The sequence below is a fragment of the Camellia sinensis genome, chromosome 7 (genome assembly GCF_055761805.1).
Source record: "Camellia sinensis isolate YWXY chromosome 7, ASM5576180v1, whole genome shotgun sequence".
Classification (NCBI taxonomy): domain Eukaryota; kingdom Viridiplantae; phylum Streptophyta; class Magnoliopsida; order Ericales; family Theaceae; genus Camellia; species Camellia sinensis.
In genome coordinates, this window is record NC_138967.1 from 166,202,866 (window position 1) to 166,225,090 (window position 22,225).

General features: G+C 38.2%; 1 protein-coding gene across 1 annotated transcript; it reads left to right on the forward strand.

Moving 5' to 3' along the window:
• Positions 1–729: 729 nt before the first annotated feature.
• LOC145796266 (uncharacterized) lies at positions 730–1,143 on the forward strand. The gene has a single exon (XM_082881336.1). It carries the CDS (start codon positions 730–732, stop codon positions 1,141–1,143), a length of 414 nt encoding a protein of 137 aa, XP_082737462.1.
• The last annotated feature ends 21,082 nt before the right edge of the window (positions 1,144–22,225 follow it).

Consider the following 22,225-nt stretch of genomic DNA (forward strand, 5'->3'; position numbering starts at 1 on the left):
CCCGCTCGAGTGGACAAGCAACAAAAGAATCCCTGCTCGAGCGTCAAACTCCCGCTCGAGCGGGCAGGTCAAAATCTGGGCAACTAGTTTTGGCATCTAAACTCAACCGACTTGTAACAGACCTGCCCAACACATCCTATAACTTAAATACAAAGAGATTAAAGGACGACAACAACCAATATATACTGACCGGATCCACGGAACCTAAGTCCGGATACAATAATCTAAAGGAAAAAGACCGGGGTCGCTATATGTAAAGAGAGGCATTTACTTGAGAGGTCCTCAATAGATTGAAGTAAGTCCTTTGTAAAAATCCACAAGATAGGTGAAGCTTGATGGTGCATTGATTCATAGTGAAGAAATTCTCAAGGAGGTCTATTGAGAAGTGGATGTAGGCCAGTGACCCAAACCACTGTAAATGCTTGTGTTGAGCTCTTCTTTCATTTCCTTTTATTTTCTATGTATTCATTGATTTTCTGTTGCATTTAATCACTTAGTCTTTTGAAATTTATCTTCTGGCTAAATTTTTTAATAACCTAATTCACCCCTCACTTGGGTTGCCCTTCTTGTATAACAATTGGTATTAGAGCCTCGTCTCTAGTATTGTGATTTAAGCGTCTTAGAGTGATCTATAGCAACCTCTAGCTCATCTCTTCCTGAAAGTCAAGCCTCAATAGACTACCCTTCTTCAATGGCACAAATTTTAACTATTGAAAAATCTGTATGATTATGCATATCCAATCTATTGACTATGAGGTTTGGAAAATCATCTGTGATGGACCTAAAGTCCCCACCAAAACCATAGATGGCCTGCTAGTTCCCAAACTTGAGAGTGAGTGGACTAGTGTTGATTATAAAGATATTCAATCCAATGCCAAAGTTGTTAATATGTTGTATTGTGCACTTGATGCTATTGAGTTTAATAGAATATGCACTTATACAATGGTGAAATTTTTTTTGGATAAACTTATTGTAACTCATGAGGGAACCACTCAAGTCAAAGAGTCTAGAGTGAGTTTGCTTGTTCATAACTATGAGCTCTTCAAGATGAAACCTGATGAGAACATATCTCAAATGTTCACTCGCTTTACAGATATTATAAACAGTCTTAAATCTCTTGGGAAGACTTATACTAATGCATAAATTGTCAGAAAAGTCCGCTGATAATTACCAAAAAGCTAGGAGAACAAAGTTATAGCAGTGATAGAAGCAAGAGACTTGTCAACATTAAGTCTTAATGAGTTAATGGGATCTATCCTAACCTATGAGATCATTATGCAAGAAGGAAAAGAAGAAGAAGACAAGAATAAGAAGAAAGGGATAGCTTTCAAGTCTACCTTAAAATCTCAAGAGGAAGAAGAAGATGCTTCATAGGAAGATGAAGAAATGGCTTTCATTACCAAAATGTTCAAAAGATTTGTGAAAAAGAAACAAGTTGTAAGGAAGTTCTTCAGAAAAGACTTCAACAAAGATTTTCAAAAATGAGAAAATCATAAAAAATCTGAAGTTACTTGCTATGAATGCAATAAACCGGGACACTACAAATCGGAATGTCCAGAGCTCAAGAAACAATTCAAAAAGGACAAGAAAAAAGCCATGATTGCAGCATGGGGAGAAGACAGTGATGACAGCGACTCAGAGACGGATATTTGCAAAAATGAAGTCGCAAATCTATGCTTGATGGCACTTGAGATGAAAATGATGTAAATGATGAATCCCTTACCTTTGACGCATTACAAATTGCTTTTGATGAATTGCTTACTGAATTTAGAAAACTGAGTTCTAAAAGTAGTTGTCAAAAGAAAATGATTTTGAGTTTATCACAAGAAAATGAATCCTTAACTTCTAAGAATAATACTTTAGAAAATGAAGTCTTGACAATGGGAAAGGAGAAAGAATTTTCAAATGAAAAAGAATCTTCCATTTTTTAAAAGAAAGTAGATGATTTGTAAAAAGAAAATTAAATTTTGAAAAGGAGAAAATTGTTTTAAATGAAAACGTAGAAGAGTTAAAAAATGTTCTTTCAAAATTTATTCAAGGTATAGATACCTTAGATAAAATTCTCAAAAGTCAAAATCAAACCTTTGGAAGAATGGGGATTGGATATAAACCTTTTTCAAAAGCAAAAAATTCCAAAAAGACCTTTGTTTATGCATCATCTAACCATTCTCATCTCACATGTCATTATCGTGGAAGAAAAGGTCACATCTCTCATTCATGTCCTGTTAAGAGAAACTCATTTGTTAGAATGAAAAAGAAGTGGGTTCCCAAAAACACTTCAACTCCTAACTCTCATGGATCCAAGAAAGAATGGGTACCAAAAAGCCAACAAAAATCTGATTTTTGCAGGTGTGCTTTAGGTCAAAATCCAACAACAACCGGTGGTACTTTGATAGTGCGTGCTCAAAGCACAGGATCGGTGATAGAGCAATGTTCTTAACCCTTAAATCCAAATAAGGAGGTCACGTAACCTTCAGAGACAATAGTAAGGGAAAGATCATCGGCGAAGGTAGTATTGGTAAAACTTCTTCACCCATTATCGAAAATGTGTTACTTGTTGAAGGATTGAAACACAACTTGCTTAGTATTAGTCAAATGTGTGATAAAGGCAATCATGTCACTTTTGAAAAATCCCACTGCACCATTAGAAATTCTGTTGATAACAAAGTGCGTTTTGTTGGTCATAGGCATGAAAATGTGTGTGTATTTAATTTGCATAGTTTATCTCCTAATATTGATGTTAAATGCTTATCTGCTATACATGAATCTAGATGGTTATGGCATAGAAGGCTAGGACATGCTCATATAGACTTGCTTTCAAAACTCGACTTGGTTGTTGGTTTACCAAAAATTGATTTTGAAAAAGATAGATTTTGTGATGCTTGTCAACAAGGAAAACAAACAAGAGTTTCTTTCAAATCCAAAAATATCATTTCCATTTCTAGACCTCTTTAATTGTTGCATATTGACTTGTTTGGACCATCTAGAACTTTAAGTCTTGGAGGTAAATCTTATTGTCTTGTTTGTGTGGATGATTATACTAGATTTACTTGGGTGATCTTCTTGGCACAGAAAAGTTATACTTTCTTTGCATTTTTAGCTCTTTGTAAACGTATTCAAAATGTGATTAGTCTTTCTATATGTAGCATTAGAAGTGATCATGGTAGAGAATTTGATAATGATGAGTTTATCCTACTTTATAATGAGCATGGCATTGATTATAATTTTTCTGCTCTTCGAACTCCTGAACAAAATGGTGTGGTAGAAAGAAAAAATAGAGTTCTTAAGGAAATAGCTCATACTATGCTTTTTGAAAAAGATTTGCCAAGATATTTTTGGGCGGAAGCCGTTAATACAGCTTGTTATATTATTAATCGTGCCATGATTAGACCCATACTTAAGAAAATGCCATATGGATTGTGGAAAAGTAAAAAACCCAACATTAGTCATTTTTGTGCATTTGGGTGTAAATGTTTTGTACTTAACAACAATAAAGAAAATCTCGGGAAGTTTTATTCAAAATCTGATGAAGTCGTGTTTCATGGCTATTCAAATTCCAGTAAAGTGTATCGTGTCTTTAATAAAAGAGCTTTACTCGTTGAAGAATCTATACATGTTGCTTTTGATGAATCTAACTCCTTTGCTTCCAAGAATATTGTTAGTGATGATGTTGTAGATTCTAATCCAAGAATAGAAGGTTACTAATTGGAACATAATGAACTTCATTCTTCAGAACCCAATTTTGAAGTCTCTATGGAAGATCTCCAAAAAGAGTATGGCCATCTAGTGAAGGAAAATGATCTACCCAAAGAATGGAAGTATGCTCATGGACATCCCAAAGATCTCATTATAGGAGATGCCACATAAGGTGTAAGAACTCGTTCTTCTATTCATAATGTTTGTGGCAATTTAGCTTTTGTTGCCCAAATTGAGCCAAAAACGTTTTCTGAGGTTGAACACGATGAAAACCATATTTTTGCTATACAAGAAGAATTAAATCAGTTTGAAAGAAATGAAGTTTGGTTTTTGATTCCTCGTCCTAAGGATTATTCCGTTATTGGAACAAAATGGGTTTCTTGAAACAAAATGGATGAATTCGGTGTTGTTATTTAAAACAAAGCTAGACTTGTAGCCTAAGTTTATAACCAAGAAGAGGGCATTAATTTTGATAAAACTTTTTCACCCGTTGCTCGTCTTGAAGCCATTGACATGTTGCATGCATTTGTGTGTTTTAGAGATTTTAAACTTTACCAAATGGATGTGAAAAGTGCTTTTCTAAATGGGTATATTTTGAAGGAAGTGTATGTTGAACAATCTCCCAGTTTTGAAAATCACAAACACTGGAACCATGTTTTTAAACTTTCAAAAGCTTTGTATGGTTTGAAACAAGCCCCTAAAGCTTGGTATGAACTCGTAAGCAATTTTCTTATTGAAAAAGGTTTTTCTCGGGAGAAAATTGATACTACTCTTTTCATGAAAACCAAAAATCACAATATGCTTATTGTTCAAATCTATGTGTAGACACCTCATTTTTGACCGCCCTTAAGACTTGGGAGCCTCAGGTTGATCACTCGATGATGAAAGTTATGTTGTACAAACGTTCGATTTCTTCAGCAAGAAGAGCTTCCAAATCCCAACCTTGCAACCCATTTTCACCAAAACTTTTTGACTAAAACTATTTTAGACCTTAAAACCCTCTTTTTCAAAATACTTTTTTCAAAGTTTCTACGATGTTCCGAGGCTTGCATTTTGCTAAATATTGCACTTCTCAGTAAACCGAGTAAGGACAAAGTGGAATAAATGGAAGAGAGGTGAACTCTTTGAAAAATATTTAAAAACATCTTATTTAGAGGCTTGGGATTGAAGAAAATAAGAGGGGAGGGAAGAAAACTAGTTGGGGAAATGGTTGAGCATGAAACTGTTAAGAGAGAACTGAGCAGCCTTCACTAAGGTCTATCTCTTTGTACACTTAGGCCCCGTTTGTTTTGGGAGATAGAATAGAGGGGATTGATAGTGAAGGGATTAATAGTGACGGGATTGATAGTGACGGGATTAATAATGAGGAATTGTTAAATTATTTTTATATAAAATAATAAAAAAAATATAAAAAATATAAAAAATTAAACATTATATTTAAAAAAAATTCCCAATATATAAAAAATAAAAAAAAATTTCTAATCCCCTCACTATTTTCTAATACCATCTCTACGTCCTCCTTACCAATCCCCTTCCAAGGGTATTAGTAATACCAAGGGACTAATAGTCCCAAGGCTATCTCTGCAAACAAACAAGGGCATTAGTAATACCTTGGTATCCCAATACCCTCCCTATAGCCTAAAACAAACGGGGCTTTAGACTTTAGTTGTGAGGCCACCACCATTGGAAAGTGGACTTCCGGGATTTCAATTGACTCAAGGATCTCCTCAAGCCGAGTCCTGATGAGGGAGATATGCCCGTTTGAAGTCGGGTCTAGAAGAAGATTTTTGTGGACGGCAGGCCACTACTTCTAGCTTGTCAGCCACTTGTGAAAAACTCAGATATTTGTTGCCAGCTGTCCCCCAAAAGCTCTAGCTGTTTGTATATAGATATTTTTGACTGAGGCTCATGTTTTTCTATATATACTTGACCTTCCCTCATATTTTTAGGTTACAAAAATTTCCGAAAGTCCAAAAACTTGAAATTCTCTCTCTATCTCTATCTTGCAACACACACACCTTACCTAAACACTTCTTAATCCAATATTGGAGCTCTTCTGGATGAGATTATTGAGTTCAAATTTCAACCCTTGAGAGTGTAAGCTTTGTGGTTTGTGAACAAAAGAGTAACCTTGCTTCAAGAGGTATAATTTTGAGCATCTCTACACTACTTCTCTCTTATCTTTTCTTGTTGCTTTTGAACTATTTTTGGACTATTTTTATAGGCTGAAACTTATGGTTTAAAGCTACCAAAGGTGGAGGGGTTAATCACCCTTCTTTGAACCTTGCTCTGTAAGCTTTTGCCCTTGTGTTTCCCATTCTTTTCTCAACTTTTTTGAGCTTTTTACCACTGAATTTCAAAGTTTTTCAGAGGCTAAAAATATTGTTTTGAAGTCCCAAAAATGGAGGGGGTAGCCTCCCCTCCTTGTGTTTGTTTACTAGCTTAATTTGCTCTATATTTTAGCTTATTGTTTTAGCTACTGCTAGCTTAATTCCAACACTTTTTTTGGCCTTTTTTGGCACTGTTTTTAGTTGTTCATTACATTTGAGCTTTGTATAGCATGCTTGTAGTGTAATTGTTCTCATAGGCTTGGTGGTTTAGGCCTTAACCACCAACCTATTTGAGTTGATAATGTTTATTTCAAGCTTTCCATACTTTTATTCATCTCTAATCACCTCTGCAACCCCCCTCATTTCTTGGCTTTTTCTTTTCTTTGAAAGTTGTTTCAAACTAGTTGTTTGTTTAAGCATGAGATTGAGGTACTGTGCTTAATGGTTTAATCCCTTTTAGGGGTTCATTACTAATAGCATGACACTTCTCTCATGCCTAAAACAACTCTTGGTTTGGTACTTCTTTCCATTAGAGGACTTAAAGCTCACTTTTGGACTTTATTGACTAAGGAATGGTTGATAATTAAAATGGAGTAATAAAATTGGGACTAACAGTGATGCAAGATAATAATCAACTTGGGTTCAATTGAATGTTAATTGAACCCATTGAGTCTTGAGTCATTTCATACTTATTAGTGATGAAAACGGTTCAAGAGTCAATGTCAACAATTCCCTTGATCAATCCATAATAGGGAGGAGGTTTGAGAGTCTTTATTGGTGCATTTATTGAAATTGTACATCTTGGTTCATAGGCCCTCATGCAATGAAATTGCATCGATTGATGGCATGTAAATTGAGCTTGCCACTCATTTGAGCTGTTTTGATGATAAGGAGGGGGTAAGGTGTACAAACATACCTTGAGAATACCCTGTTTTGTGCTTTGTATGCTTTCTGTTACAGCAGGAGGAACCAAGCTTCAGTGGCCGGCAAACCACTTTTTCTGATCGGCAGGCCACTATTTCTGGACGTCAGGCTACCATTTGTGGCCGGCCGGCCTCTATTTCTGGCCTACCGGCCACTTTTGTCAAATTGAGCAGCAACCTTTTTAGAACATAATAGAGCAGAGGCTGAGGTGAAAAGATGTTTTACTGTGCAACAGAAGCATTCTGACAGCAGAACCGTTGGTTTTTCGAGTGGAAATTTGCACTTGCATGAACATTCCTCGCTTCCTGAGGCTGATTAATTAGTTTAGCTATTTATTTCATGTTGTATTCATGTTGTAATTAATTAGTTAGTGTTATTGGTTTTTGTAATAACTAGCTAGCATAGTTAGTTTATTCGGTTTGTAATAATTAGTTAATTCATTTTGTAATAGCTAGTTAATTAGTTTAGCTAGTTAGTTTATTTAGATCCTCCTGCATGAGGGCACAGTTGTAATAATGTATATGTCTTCCAACCCCACGTCTTTCTCTTTTTTTACTTAACTGTTTATGATGGTTAGTTTAGGGCATCATGTTTCATTGGGCATCATATTTCGTTTAGCATCTCTCATGCCTTTCATCCATTGTCTTGCATGCATTGGACTTAGTGCATCATTCTAATGTGCATTATTATTGCTTATACTTCTTTGAATACGTGCTTAAACCGCATGCTATCAAATTGATTAACATGCCATGTTAAGTAGCCGAACCTATTTAGATTGCATATCGTATATGTTGCATTAGTCATATCGCATTAGTTAGAAACATGCATTTTTCTAATTATTTTGCTTTGTTTGGCTTGGAGTACTAGGTGAGCTTTTATTTGCTTCAGTATATTGCATTTGTTTATTAGTGTTGCCATGTCAAAACATCTTCACCATGAGGCTAAGTGCTTAATTGATAAACTATTTGAATGCCTGTGGATGAAGGCTAGTTGCTTGAAATTGGGATAGTTTGATTAATGTACATTTAAGCCCACTTTTCCAAGTGGCACATTAACAAACTCCTTTAAAAAACAAACATGAAATCAAGCGTTCCAAGTCTTGCAAAATAGTCATACTTGTGTGCGCATCACATAATAATGTTAGCCTAATAAATCGGAACAAGAGCATATAATGTAAATAAGATTCACATCATGATTAGTAGATGCCGATCTTTTGATTGGGCGAGCTGGGGTGCTCAATTCATGACCTTCCCCTCTCGTATCTAAGTTCTCGAGCCGAGACAATCTTGGTGATGATGGACACGTGGCCTTTGGCACGAGTCATGGGTTTTCTAAATTTCTCAAAAAAATATTTAGGTTGCGACTCTGTATCTGGCAAAGAAGTCCATTTTTGACAATTTGATTCAAAATCAATTTTCCAAAAGATTTGTCGAATTTGGACTCTTTGGTGTATATCTATTTCAGATTGCACTTGTGAGATCAGATTCAGAATTGCAGGAGTCTGATACTGTAGGGCTTATTTGTCTTCCGAAAGGAGCGCGAAAAGTCGAGCTACACTATGTTGATGATATCATATTCGGTGCTACTAATGAATCTTTGTGCGAAGAATTTGCTAAGGATATGCAGGGCAAATTTGAAATGAGTATGATAGGAGAGTTAATATACTTTTTCAGATTACAAATAAAACAAACCCAAGATGGAATTCATCTATCTCAAGTAAAATATATCAAAGATCTCCTCAAAAGGTTTGAAATGGACTTATCCAAACCTACAACAACTATCATGAGCACATCAATTAAAATCGACAAAGATGAGTAAGGTAAACCGGTAGATCAAAAGAAATATAGAGATATGATTGGTTCCTTACTCTATCTAATTGCTAGTAGACCCGATATCATGTTTAGTGTGTGTATGTGTGCACGTTTTCAATCGGCTCCAAAAGAATCACACGTTACCGCAGTAAAACGCATTTTTAGATATTTTGTTGGTACACCACTTTTGGGTCTTTGGTACCCCAAAACAAATGTTTTTGACCTTTATGGTTACTCGGATGCCGACTTTGCGGGATGTAGACTTGACCGAAAAAGCACTAGTGGCACTTGTCATTTCTTGAAAATTCATTCACTTCATGGTTTTGCAAAAAACAAAATTTTGTTGCTTTATCAACTGCTACAGCTGAATATATTGTTGTCGCTAGTTGTTGTGCTCAAATGCTTTAGATGAAACAACAACTTCTTAATTTTGAACTTCACTTTGATCACATTCCTATTAAATGCGATAACACTAGTGCCATTAATCTTTCAAAAAATCCTATACAACACTCACGCACTAAACACATTGAAATAAGGCATCACTTTCTACAAGATCATGTACTTAAAGGTGACATCGAAATCAAATTTGTGCCAACAATTGGATGATATTTTTACCAAGCCTCTCAATGAGGAACAATTCTACTTTATTAGAACTGAGTTTGGCATGCTAAATATTCCTATGTGATGTTAAACTATGTGTTATTATGCTTCATTGTGAAATTTGCTGAGTAAAACACTAGTTTTTTCCTTCCAGGACCTTTAAGTGTCGACCACCTGCTCTATAGGGTCGACACCTTGTGAACCAACCTTGTGTTTTTATGTTGTTAAGAGTCGACACCCTTCTTCGCTGGTGTCAACACCGGTTGGTTTTTGGTTCATTACTTTTTAGGGTTGACACCTCTCTTTGAAGGTGTCGACACCTATTGTGTTTGTGGACACTGCTTTTTAGTGTCGACCCCCCATTTTCTCTAAGGGTCGACACCTGCCTATTGGGTAAGGTTTTTGCCATGCGGTCTTTTTAAATTCGAAGGATCGACCCCTCTCTTCACAAGGGTCGACACCTTCTCAAGGGTATTTATATACCCTGCGACCCTTCTATTTTCTCTTGCGACACCTCTCAAAAACCTAGCCTTAGGTCCTTTTCTTATTTCGACGACTATTTTCATCGATTCACATTCCAATCTTCTTCCATCTCTCTCGTGACCTCTCTTCTTTCTCTCCATAGATTTTCAAGCCCCTCTTCCTATTCCAACATGGAAGCGACCACACATCTTCTCCTCTTCCACCGCCGTCGCTGCTTCTCCTCCTGTGTTTCGGTTCAAGAATCGTGAGTGCCGATCTGTTTTCAACAAGGACTTCAACCTCAAAAAGGTAATCTCTGGATGCACAATAGACATCGCTTTCTTTGAAAAACATTCTATTCCTGTAATAGCTTGGTTTGATAACCAAAAATGGTCATCTCTTTTGAAACTTGACTGTGACATCTATCCTACGCTCATTAAAGCGTTTTTTTTCAAATCTCTCGTATGATGCGGAATCTTCTCCTCATACCCTAGACTGTTTTGTAAAGGGTGTTCCTTTCACATCGACACCATCTGTCATTAACTCCATTTTGAAAACCTTCAATGATGGACACAGAGTCACTCCATTGGTTGCTTTTAAACTACACCAATACTCTCATCTTATAGGTCTCAGATTTCTTAAAAATAACCCCAATCTTACTCATCAAATCACTGTATTCGAGAAGGACCTTTCCCTTGAAATGAGATTGCTATATCACATAATCACACAAAACATTATTCCTCGCTTCGGCCGATTTGATGTCGTCACTTATGGTCACACTTACCTCATCTGGGCCCTATCCACCGGTTTTCTCACTGATTTCGATTTTTTGGTGGTTCATTGTATCGTCAATGCTCATAAACGAAATAATCAAACCCTTCCTCGTGGCATGATCTTCACAAAGATTTTCAAGCATTTCAAAATTGATCTTAAGGGGGAAAGAAAAAGTCCCTAGAGACCATTTCTCTTATGGGTCTGAAACACTAAAAAATATGGGGTATTCTCTGATCAACAACATCTGGACCAAGACCAAGAAAACTGGTTCTTCCCCTAGTCTCTCTGCCCCCGCTCTCTCTACCCCTGGTCTCTCTACCCCTGGCTCTTCCCTTCCCAGTTCTTCTATCCTTCTTTTCTCCACTCCTGGTCCTTCTACTCCATCACCTCATTCTGATCTCTCATCCCTCTCTAAAAAAATTGACCATTCTGACTTCATGGTTCAGGGTCCCTTGTTGGATGGGATTGCTTCAATCAATTCGCGACTTAACAATCTCAACCTCAATTCCCAATCCATCCCTACCTCTGACATTCCCTTATCCTCCCACTTTGTCCCTGTTTCATCCTCCTCTTCCTTGGAACAAAAGGTGGATGAGTTGGCCTCCTTGGTTCTACAACTACTCTCTTAACAGACTGAAATATAGCAAGACATTGATCGCATGAAGCTTCAGCAAGCCCAAGTCATTGATGCTGCTAAAGCTAGTGTAGAGAGCATGGTGATTGCAGTCTACGGGATCAAGGACTCCAACGAAGAATTCCGTCAAATTTTCCAACAGCGTTGGGATGATGATCTGGGGGAACAAATTTGGAAATTCATGCTGTGGTTTGCCCAAGGTTGGCGCGAAGCTGCACCACTTTGGCCCCGAACTCCTCCTCCATTTCACTGATACTCTGACCCCCTCTTTTTGTCGATGACAAAGGGGGAGAAGTTATAGTTATTGCAGTTGGCTCTAATTGTAGTTGGTTAGTTATTAACTGTTAAGTCTTTGGATGTTTATATAGCCTTTTAGATAATAGATGTATATGTAAAAACACTTTTTGGGTACAAAAATTTGGGAAACACAAATTGGGAAGTATATGTTTTGGAAATTTAGCTACATTATGAAAACCTCTTTATATATATGAATCTTGATGAATTCTCCTTGATATGAAACATGTTGATATTGGTTCTTTAGTGTTGGTTGTGATTGGTTGTGAATGTCTATCAACAACACACACAGTTAGGGAAATCATTTTTTTGTTTTAAAGTGCTTGTGATTTTATTCAATGAAAATAAATTGAAGAAATTGATTTTACTGATGATTGTTTCAATGCATATTGACAGGGGGGAGCTTGTTCTATATTTTTTGTTTTCCCCTGATATACATGTATATATATATTTCTCATTATCTTTGTTTTGGCCTTGAAGCCCTTTTTATAGGGGGAGTTTTCAATTTCATTTTTCAAATCCTTTATTTACAAAACTCCTTGAAAAACACTTCTTAATGCCTTACTTTTGAAACTCATACTTTGAAAACTTTAAATATTTGTCATCATCAAAAAGGAAGAGATTGTTAGCCTCAAGGTTATTCAACTTTAAATTCTTATTGATTTTGATTATTGACAAATATTTAGAATTCATTTTATTAGTCAAAGTTTTCAAAATAATAGTATACAAATTGTGCTTCAATGGTTCTAGAAGATTTATGATTTTAGAGTGTTGTTTTTCAATGGTTTTTAACCCCTCAAAACATGAGACTAGCACTTGTATGCAAAATTGTATTTATGCTTGAAACAGGTCTAAAGGTCGACATCAAAGTGAAGCTCAAAATGTCCAAGTGTTCTAGAAGCAAGAGTCGACACCATGAACAACAAGGGTCGACACTAAATTTCAGTATGCAATCCAACAGTAAGGGTTGACACCAAGAATAACGAGGGTCAACAGTAAATTTCAGAATACAAGCTAACAGCAAGGGTCGATACCAAGAATGATAAGAGTTGACACCAGGAACACTTGGAACTCAACTTAGACAAGAGAAAAAAGCAAAGGGTCAACACCCAATTTGCAAGGGTCGACACCCATAAAATCTGGGTTTCAAAAATCTAGCTGCCAAATCAGATCTAGACTGACACAGCCCTTTTCTCAGTCAATTTTCCAGATTTATGTGTAGAGTATGTCATTTTTTTGGACCCCTAAACAGATCTTCTGACACCATATCTTCTACCATGAAGTTGACTTATGAGGTTGGGCATTAAATAAAAGCTTGTGCATTTAATGAACCTTCTGTTCCCAAGACCTGTCTACAGTCTGCATTCACCTTACTCTGATCAAACACAGCTAGAAGATATCCTCCATGATCTGCTCCAATGGCTAGAAGATTCAAATCTTTTTTCTCCAACAACTAGAAGTTATTAATGCTATAAAGATGAAGCTCTCTTTGTTCGATCGAACACACTTCTTCAATACAAGAAACCCAGAGCATTCAAGAGCAATCAAGAGCATTCAAAAAGCATTTAATATACTCCATTATACTTTCACTTTCATATCTGTCTTTAATTACTTGTGAGCTTACGTTTTCATATCCATCTTTTGAGAGAGAATATTTGTAAAAGAAGACAGTTGTACCTCTTATTATTGTTATTTATTTTCTGAGTGAAACACTTGTAAAGAGAGGCATTTAGTTGAGAGGCCCTCAACAGATTGAAGTAAGTCCTTTGTAAAAATCCATAAGATAGGTGAAGCTTGGTGGTGCATTAATTCATTATGAAGAAATTCTCAAGGATGTCTCATGAGGAATGGACATAGGCCGGTGAGCCAAACCACTATAAATCCTTGTGTTGAGCACTTCTTTCCTTTCCTTTTATTTTCTATGTATTCATTGATTGTCTGTTGCATTTAATTACTTAGTCTTTTGAAATTTATTTCTGGCCAAATTTGTAATAACCCAATTCACCCCCTTCTTGGGTTGCCTTCCTGTTTCACAATCAAGATATAATCGAAGTAGACTACTACACACCCCCCCAAAAGTGCTTGTAACATTTGTGTCATCGCTCTCATAAAAGTTCTCAGAGCATTGGTAAACCCAAATGGCATCACAAGCCACTCAAATAGGCCATGAGACGTCTTAAAGGCCATTTTTCACTCATCACCAGGCTTGATGTGGATTTGATGATACCCGCTTCTAAGATAAATCTTAGAAAACACCTTTGATCCGGCAAGACAATCCAACATATCATCCAATCTTGGAATTGGAAAGCGGTACTTGATCGTAATCTTGTTGATTGCACACGGCTATCCACACACATATGCTAAGGGCCATCCTTCTTAAGTATAACAACCCCGACCTATGATTAACCTTTAAACCATGATTATGAGTTCCTAATAAGTAATTAAGATAAAATTCTATATTAATCACATGTGTGTTGCATTATTCATGTTTATATCTGTTTGTTGTAGAAATATATGTTTGTGTTTCTGTTTTGTTTTGCGAATCGAAGGCCTTATCAGCATCCGATCACGAAATTGCTTTGATTTATGTGTTATTTGGTATTTTAGGATTTTGTGGTAGGTTTGATGAAAATTCGATTCGGAGCAATTAAATTAGAATTAAATAATAACAATAGATTAGCCTTAACTCAACTTAATTAACTAATGCTAATTGAACCCATATAAGACTAAATGAGCACTAGACTTAACCATACACTTCCATTCCTCATCTTTTGAGTCACCAACGTGTGTGTGTGTGTGTGTGTGTGTGTGTGTGTGTGAGAGAGAGAGAGAGAGAGAGAGAGAGGGGGGGAAGAGAGAAGGAAAAAAGGAAGTGACGTCAAGATTGAAAGAAATTGATGGTGTTAAGCAAAACTTGCTAGGAATCAAAGAAATCAAGGCTTCTAGGTAAGAATTTAACTTTAGATTTATGGCATTGAGTTAAATAACATGTGAATTCAAGAGAATTTGAAGATTAAAGACAATGAGTAAACTTAGATAAGAGAATTGAGCATGAATCATGCATTACATGCATAATCCGTGAAGTTTGAGTTGGATTCCATCTCATATCCATATGCATGGGACTATACTTGCATAATTTTGAGAGTTTAACATGATTCTTCTCTCATTGTGTCATTTGTACAAGTTTTGGATGCAAGAATTTAAGTTCATGCATGCACGTTATATACATACAAGTGTCAAGTGTAATTTTGAAGAATTGACTTGCTTTTGGGCTTGATTTTGTGAAATGATCTTTTCTTCATGATGATACATGAGTTTTTAAATGTTTCCTAAGGTTTTTGGCCTAAGTGAGCAAGTTTGAAGCTTTAAACTCAAGGTTTGCATCTTGTAGAGCAATCTGGAAATTTCAGATTATGCCCCTCCGCTCGAGCGACCACTCTTTGTTTTGCATTCTCGCTCGAGCGACCAAAAGTTGGCTCGAGCATAAATTTTATGCTCCCAGAAGTTTACAACAAATTGTAGACCGCTCGAGTGACAATAGTTGAGCTCGAGCAAAGACCTTAGTTTCACGCTCGAGCGACCATCGAGCGTGCGTCGAGTAGAAAAATCACACAACCAGTACTTTTACAAAGTTTGCAAACCGCTTAAGCGAAGGAAGTTGTGCTCGAGCGACCACTCTCATGTTTAGGCATTCGTTTAAGCGAAGGAAGTTGTGCTCTAGCGAGGCCCCTGTTTTCAGCATATTTGACTAAGTGTTTGAAACTCATTTTGGCATTCGCATTGCATCCTAGGCATTCTTAGGCCACTGATAAGATAGAATAATGAAGATAAGATGTAAAACCACACTAACAGCAAAACACAATAAGTTAAGTACTATCCGAGTGTGTATATCAATCTGTGTATCTGTTATGTTTGTGTAGGTTGATTTGTCTGCTTTATTTGTCTGCTTTCGAAGCCATCTATGAGTAATAACTTCGTAAAGCTATGTTCAACTTTATTTATTTTCTGTATGAAGAAATAAGATCTATTTTCTGAAATGTTATGTTCTGTACACTGAATGATTGTCCAATTTCTGAAATGTACTTGTGGTATCCTTAGCATCATATGATATCTGTTAGCTGTTACCCGATATTGGAGGTTCTATCATGGAACTTAATATGTCTGCTATCTGTTACCCATACCGGAGGTTCAATTACAGAGCTCAGCATATCTATTATCTATTACCCAGATCCGAAGGTTCCTTTATGGAACTGGTTATATATAACCACCATCTGTTCTGTATCTGTCTATATCTGTTCTATTAATGCTAATAGATGTACCACGTATGATTAAGCTTGAACTTTGATTTCAGTCTATGAGTTGAACAAGAATAAGAATATGAATCTGTGGGGGCCGATTATTGGGAGTCATAGAGATTACGGATAATCAAACCAGGGAGAGTCGATATTCCGAAGCACTCGGCAATGGGCCCGAAAGCTCATATCCAACCCTACTCGGCCAAACGACCGATTGAGCAAGGGGCCGAGTGAAGATCGGACAGTCATAAAAAGTGCCGAATACGAGGTGGGAAAGGGATCTAATCCCGAGGCCCAAAGAAGAAAATATATAAATAGGAGAAACATCAGCCAGAAATAGGTATGTGAGAATTACTGTGCTTAACTTAGAATACAAGCTTCCTCGAGTGTAGATACTAACTTGCCCGTCGGAGTGCTTATTCTTTTTTAGGTGACCAGAAGAGGATCGCGAGCGTTCCCCAGGATCCTGAAGAGTATTTCCAAACCGTATCCCCACAATTGGCGCCGTTTGTGGGAATACTCAAGCACATCCATGGCGAATGTGACGAAAAATCCTCCGACAGTAACTATCAACCCCATAGCTCAAGATGAAACCGCTCCAACAAACTTGCTTGGAACAGAGACTATCACCTCAAGACGTGCCCTGAATTTCGCCTCACCCTGGACTTCGGAGCATGAGATAATGCGGACGATCATAGAACAAGCGAAGCAAAATGAACAGAGATTGGAAAGCATGATCGCTGAGAACGAACGCCTTCGTGAAAATTTGGCCTTGGAAATGGCGAAGTCCGCGCAAGCTGCGCGCCCAAATCCGGAATGATATTCAAAAGCAGATGGTCGACGATCTCGAGCCCGACAACAAGACACTGATAGCAACTCCGACTCATTATCCTCGAGGCCCAAGAAGAGGGACGATCTGCAATTTCCAATTCTCCTGAAGAGAGTCCCCATACAAGGCCCAAGCGAAGAAGAAACAGCTCGGATGACGATCAACACGATCTTTCTGTACAACGGATTTCAAGGGCAGTGCTATCCCAGAAATTCATAGTACCGTCATTCACCTCACATGACGGGAAATTGGCACAAGATGGCCGGCTACAACAATATGTCTGAAAAGGCAACCCAGCCAAAGCAATAGCCTCGACACAAGATTCACATTCGCTTCGCGTAATCCACATGATATACAGCATGCCGATCTCATCGAAGGTACACGCGGTTCAGTCGATGTGTAACCATCACGAGCAACTCACTCCGCCTAAACGGCCCCTTAAAGCCGAGGTTATCACTTTCGATGATTCAGATTTGGCCGAAGTAATGCTGCCCCATATTGATCCCTTAGTAATCGAGTTACGTGTAAATCGATTTACAGTTGAGCGCGTACTCATCGATCCGGGGAGCACTTCGGAGATTATGTACTACAAGACATTAACCAAACTTGGCTTCTCCGAATCGGATCTCTCCCCGGTCCCTTATCCACTATTTGGCTTTAATGCCAATCCAGAATACCCGTTGGGGAAAATCCGACTACCCGTTCGAGCAGGTTCCCGAACAGTGGATGTGGGATTCTTGGTCATCAGGCTGCCATCGCCGTATAATCTCATCATGGGACGACCCTGGTTGCATACTATGCGAACCGTGCCCAGCACCTATCATCAACTGCTCCACTTCCAGACAGAACGTGGCATTGAGCAAATCCGCGGCTCCCAGAAATCGGCACAAGCATGTTACCTCCTTGCGGAGAAAATGCCAAAGGCACTACAAGTGAATTCCATTGAGTTGTCGGATCGAGAAAGCCTCGATGATGTTGGGTGGCTCCCAAATGAAAAAGCAACGGAAGACTTAGAACAAGTTCAAATTGATGGAAGCCTAGACAAGTTCTTCATGGTCGGCGCCTCCTTGAATCAGGCCTACCGACAGCAGCTAATATCTTTCCTACTGAGCAACTTCGATGTCTTTGCATGGACTCCGTACGAGATGCCGCGTATAGATCCTGCAGGGGCGACATATGAAGTATATACCGACCACAAGAGTCTAAAATATTTCTTCACACAGAAAGAACTGAACATAAGACAGCGGAAATGGCTAGAACTGATTAAAGACTATGACGTATAGATTTTGTACCATCCGGGAAAAGCCAACACCGTTGCCGATGCACTGAGTCGGAAATCGATTGGAAATTTAGCCTGTTTGCTTACCGGACAGAAAGAATTGCTTTGTGACCTTGAAAAATCTGAAATTGAAATCGTTTTGCGAGAACAAGGTGGAACCTTAGCGGCTATTTCTGCTCAACCAGCACTGATTGAAGAGATTAAAGAGAAACAGCAACTGGATGACTTCTTGAAGAAGATCATCAAAGAAAAGCAAACTAAACCCAGACCGGGTTTCAAATTTAAAAGTAATGTACTGAAATTCCAAGAAAGACTGTGTGTACCAAATGATTCTGAATTGAAAAGAAGAGTTCTGCAAGAGGGCCACAATTCAAAATTTTCTATCCATCCAGGGAATACGAAAATGTATCAAGATTTGAAACTGAATTTCTGGTGGCCGGGAATGAAGAAAGAAATTGCTGATTTTGTATCAAAATGCCTTCATTGCCAACAAGTCAAAGCCGAACATCAATGACCTGCAGGCTTATTGCAGCCCTTACCGATACCGGAGTGGAAATGGGAACATATCACCATGGATTTTATTGTGGGATTGTCTCGCTCCAGTAAAGGTATGGACTCAATTTGGGTTATTGTTGATAGACTGACTAAATCTGCTCACTTCTTACCTGTTAAGACAATTTATAATGCGGACAAATTGGCTATACTCTATATTGATGAAATTGTTAGACTGCATGGAGTGCCTGTGTCCATTGTTTCTGATAGAGATTCGAAGTTTACATCGAGATTTTGGCAAAGCTTACAGACTGCATTGGGTACTGAATTGAGACTGAGTAGTGCTTATCATCCTCAGACCGATGGCCAGTCAGAAAGGACCATCCAGACTCTGGAGGATTCACTGAGAATGTGTGTCCTTGATTTTCAGGGAAACTGGGAAAGCCATTTGCCATTGGCTAAATTCGCCTACAACAACAGCTATCATTCAAGTATTGGTATGGCGCCTTTCGACGCATTGTATGGCAGAAAATGTAGATCTCTGATTTGCTGGGCAGAAGTTGGAGATGGGCCTTTGCTTGGGCCTGAGATTGTATACGAAATGACTGAGAAAGTGAAACTGATACAACAGAGACTGAAAACTGCACAGAGCAGATAGAAAAGTTATGCTGATGTCAGAAGACGGGATAGAGAATATGAAGTGGGTGATCACGTGTTTATGAAAGTGACACCGATGAAAGGCTAGACTCGTTTTGGAGTCAAAGGCAAGTTAGCGCCGAGATACGTCGGACCATATGAGATTATTGAGAAAATCAATCCGGTGGCGTATCAGGTTGCGCTTCCTCTTGAGATGGAGCATATGCACAACGTCTTCCATATCTCTATGTTGAGGGACTACCTCCGGGATCCTTTCCATGTGATAGAGCCTACTCGTGTAGTGCTGAGTGATGACTACACTTACGAGGAATGACCTATTCAGATTGTAAATAGACGGATCAAAAAGTTGAGAAACAAAGAGATCCCGTTAGTGAAAGTTGACTGGCAAAACTATGGTGGCGTGTATGCCACTTGAGAGAGGGAAGATGACATGGCTAAAAGATATCCTGAACTGTTTCCACTGAATCCTGTTTTCTTCCAAAACGAAGGTAACTCGAGTTTAGAGGACTAAACTCTTTTTAAGGAGGGGAGACTGTAACAACCCTCGTCACTATTTACTGATTAACCACTGATTACTGCTAAATTGAGACCGATTATGATTGGTAACTGAATTGATTGATGTACTGAACTGACTAACCAAAAATCTGGAATTGAATTGATTAAGTATATCTGTTCAATTGTATGTCTATCTGTTGACTGTTTGATTATCTGTTCATGCCTTTGTGTTTAAATTACAAATTGAAGGCCTTATCGGTAGTCGAATCTGAAATTGATTGATGATTTGTGATCCTTAGAATTAATGCGATTTTATGGCATATTTAGTTAAAATATGATTTGGCATGATTAAATTAGGTTAATTATTGATTAATTGCACAACTTAGACTTAATTACTAATTTGCCATCCTAAAGGGCCACTTGCTAGGCACTTGTGAGACTTGGTCATAGACATTGCATATCATTTCCTCAGCCCCTTTGTCCTTGCTAGCCGACTAGAGAGAAAGAGTGAGAGGGATAGAGTGATTTCAACACATTTAGCTTGGTGACTTGAAGAACTTGTAGGAGATTTGCATAATTGAGCCTCCATACCTCTAATTCAAGACCTAAGGTAGTGTAATTACCCTCTTGTTTGTGAATTGAACTTGTTCTTACATGATTCACGTCAAATTTAGTGGATTAAGTCAAGAATTGGTTCATTAATGTTGAATTGGAGCTCATTCCATGCATGCATGTTTGAATTGTTGAATTTTGGGTTGATTCCATGGAGAATTGTCTCATGCATGGTCATAGTTATGCTAAGTCCATGTTTTCATCTTGTCCTTGGAAGAGTTGGCTCATTAGAGCATGAAATTTGAGCTTTGAAATGGTTTAAATTCATGCATGTCATGTTTCTAGCATGTTCATGAAAATTGGTTTCAAATTGAGTTTGTTTGAACTACCCTTGGGCTTTGATTTTACAAATTAATCTTTGAAACATATTATATCATGTGTTTATAAGTGTTTTTCAGGTTTTCAGCCCAAGAGGATCGATTTTAATGCATCAAAACTTGGTTTTGAGCTTGAGGTTCAAATCTGAAATTTCCAGAATTTGGACTCACACTCGATCGGGGTGACTGGCGCTCGAGCGTGAAATTCGTGCTGCCAGCATTTTGTTCTGTTTTGAAGTCCGCTCGAGCAGAATAATTTACGCTCGAGCGGGACATTGTGTCTTATGCTCGAGCGGGTGTCGAGCGCCCAATCGAGCGTGATTTTCACCTATCCAGCACTTTTGACTGTTTTGTAGAACGCTCGAGCGGGTAAGTCTACGTTCGAGCGGAGTAATATACGCTCGAGCGTGACCCCTGTTTTCTGAAAGTTCTGAAAATGCTTTTAAAGTGCATTTTTGCATCCTCATCTCATCCTAGGCATTATTAGGCCTAGTTTAAGGCATCTTAATGAGGATATAGATGTAGAACCACACTGAGGCAAATTAGGGATTAAGTTATTATCTTTTCCAACTGTGTAGCTTAGTGTGTGTTCAATCTGTAAACTGTGTAGGGTTGGCGACTGGGGACGCGCTCTAGCTTTACTGTAGCCCAGAACTCTGTGAGTAATAACTGTGTAAAGATATGTTCAAAATGATTATCTTCTGAACAATTGAACTGTACTGCTTTTTGAACTGATACTGTTAATTGAATGAATGTATGTCCTATATTCTGAACTGTATTGTGGCATCCTTAGCAACTACTGTTTACTGTTACTGTTACAGAGATCTCTGTCGGTTCCCTTGTTGGAACCACTACTATTTACTGATTGATGGCCATCATTTACTGTTCGGTCTTTTAAGACCTACTGTTTACTGTACTGTTATGCTAATGGATGTACCACATATGACTGAATGACTGATATACTGGATTAACGAACTGTTTTCAATACTGAAAGGACATTCATTCTTAACCCCTTTATGTATTGTGTTATTCACTGGGCTTTAGCTCACTGCTCATATATATATGTAGGTGTACAGGCACTAGACCGTGGCTAAAAGCGTCGGGGTTAAGCTCCAGTTTTGTCAAGCCAACCACTGTGCCTCACTGCGAGGTTCCGAGCCTGTCAAGTTGTGGCTTAGGGGTGTTTTAGTTCCCCCTTCTGTCTTTGTAACTGTTTTGTTTATTGTACTGTGCTGTTTAATATGGATTAGGTCCTTGAACTGAATGATTGTATATATGTACATACTGTTTTGTTCGACTGTATATATTTGAATGAAAAGTCTTTTTGGCATACAGACTATCACAGCTCATTGGGCATTGTTTATTTACTGTATTGGCTTCCGCCGGCCCCTGTACTCTGTATTACTGTATTACTGTTAAGCAGGCCTTCGGTAATCTCGGATTACTGGCCGGTTACGGTGCTAAACCCATAGGGGCGGGTTTGGGTCGTGACACGCTTTCAACAACTTGAAGACCTACCTCCGCTTAGTAGCACTCCTGACAACACTCTCTACTGGCAACCCGCTCATTCTGTACCTAGCAGTTTCTGACCGAGCCGTCAGCACCGTATTGATAAAGGAAGAGCTGGGGGAGCAGCGGTCAGTGTATTATGCGAGCAAGGCAATGGTTGACGCCGAAACACGCTACCTTTCACTGGAAAAGCTCATCCTAGCCCTAGTTATGGC

Bases quoted from the DNA above. Each gene is read 5' to 3' on its own strand.
- LOC145796266 (XM_082881336.1), top strand. From the start codon at position 730: ATGCATATCCAATCTATTGACTATGAGGTTTGGAAAATCATCTGTGAT.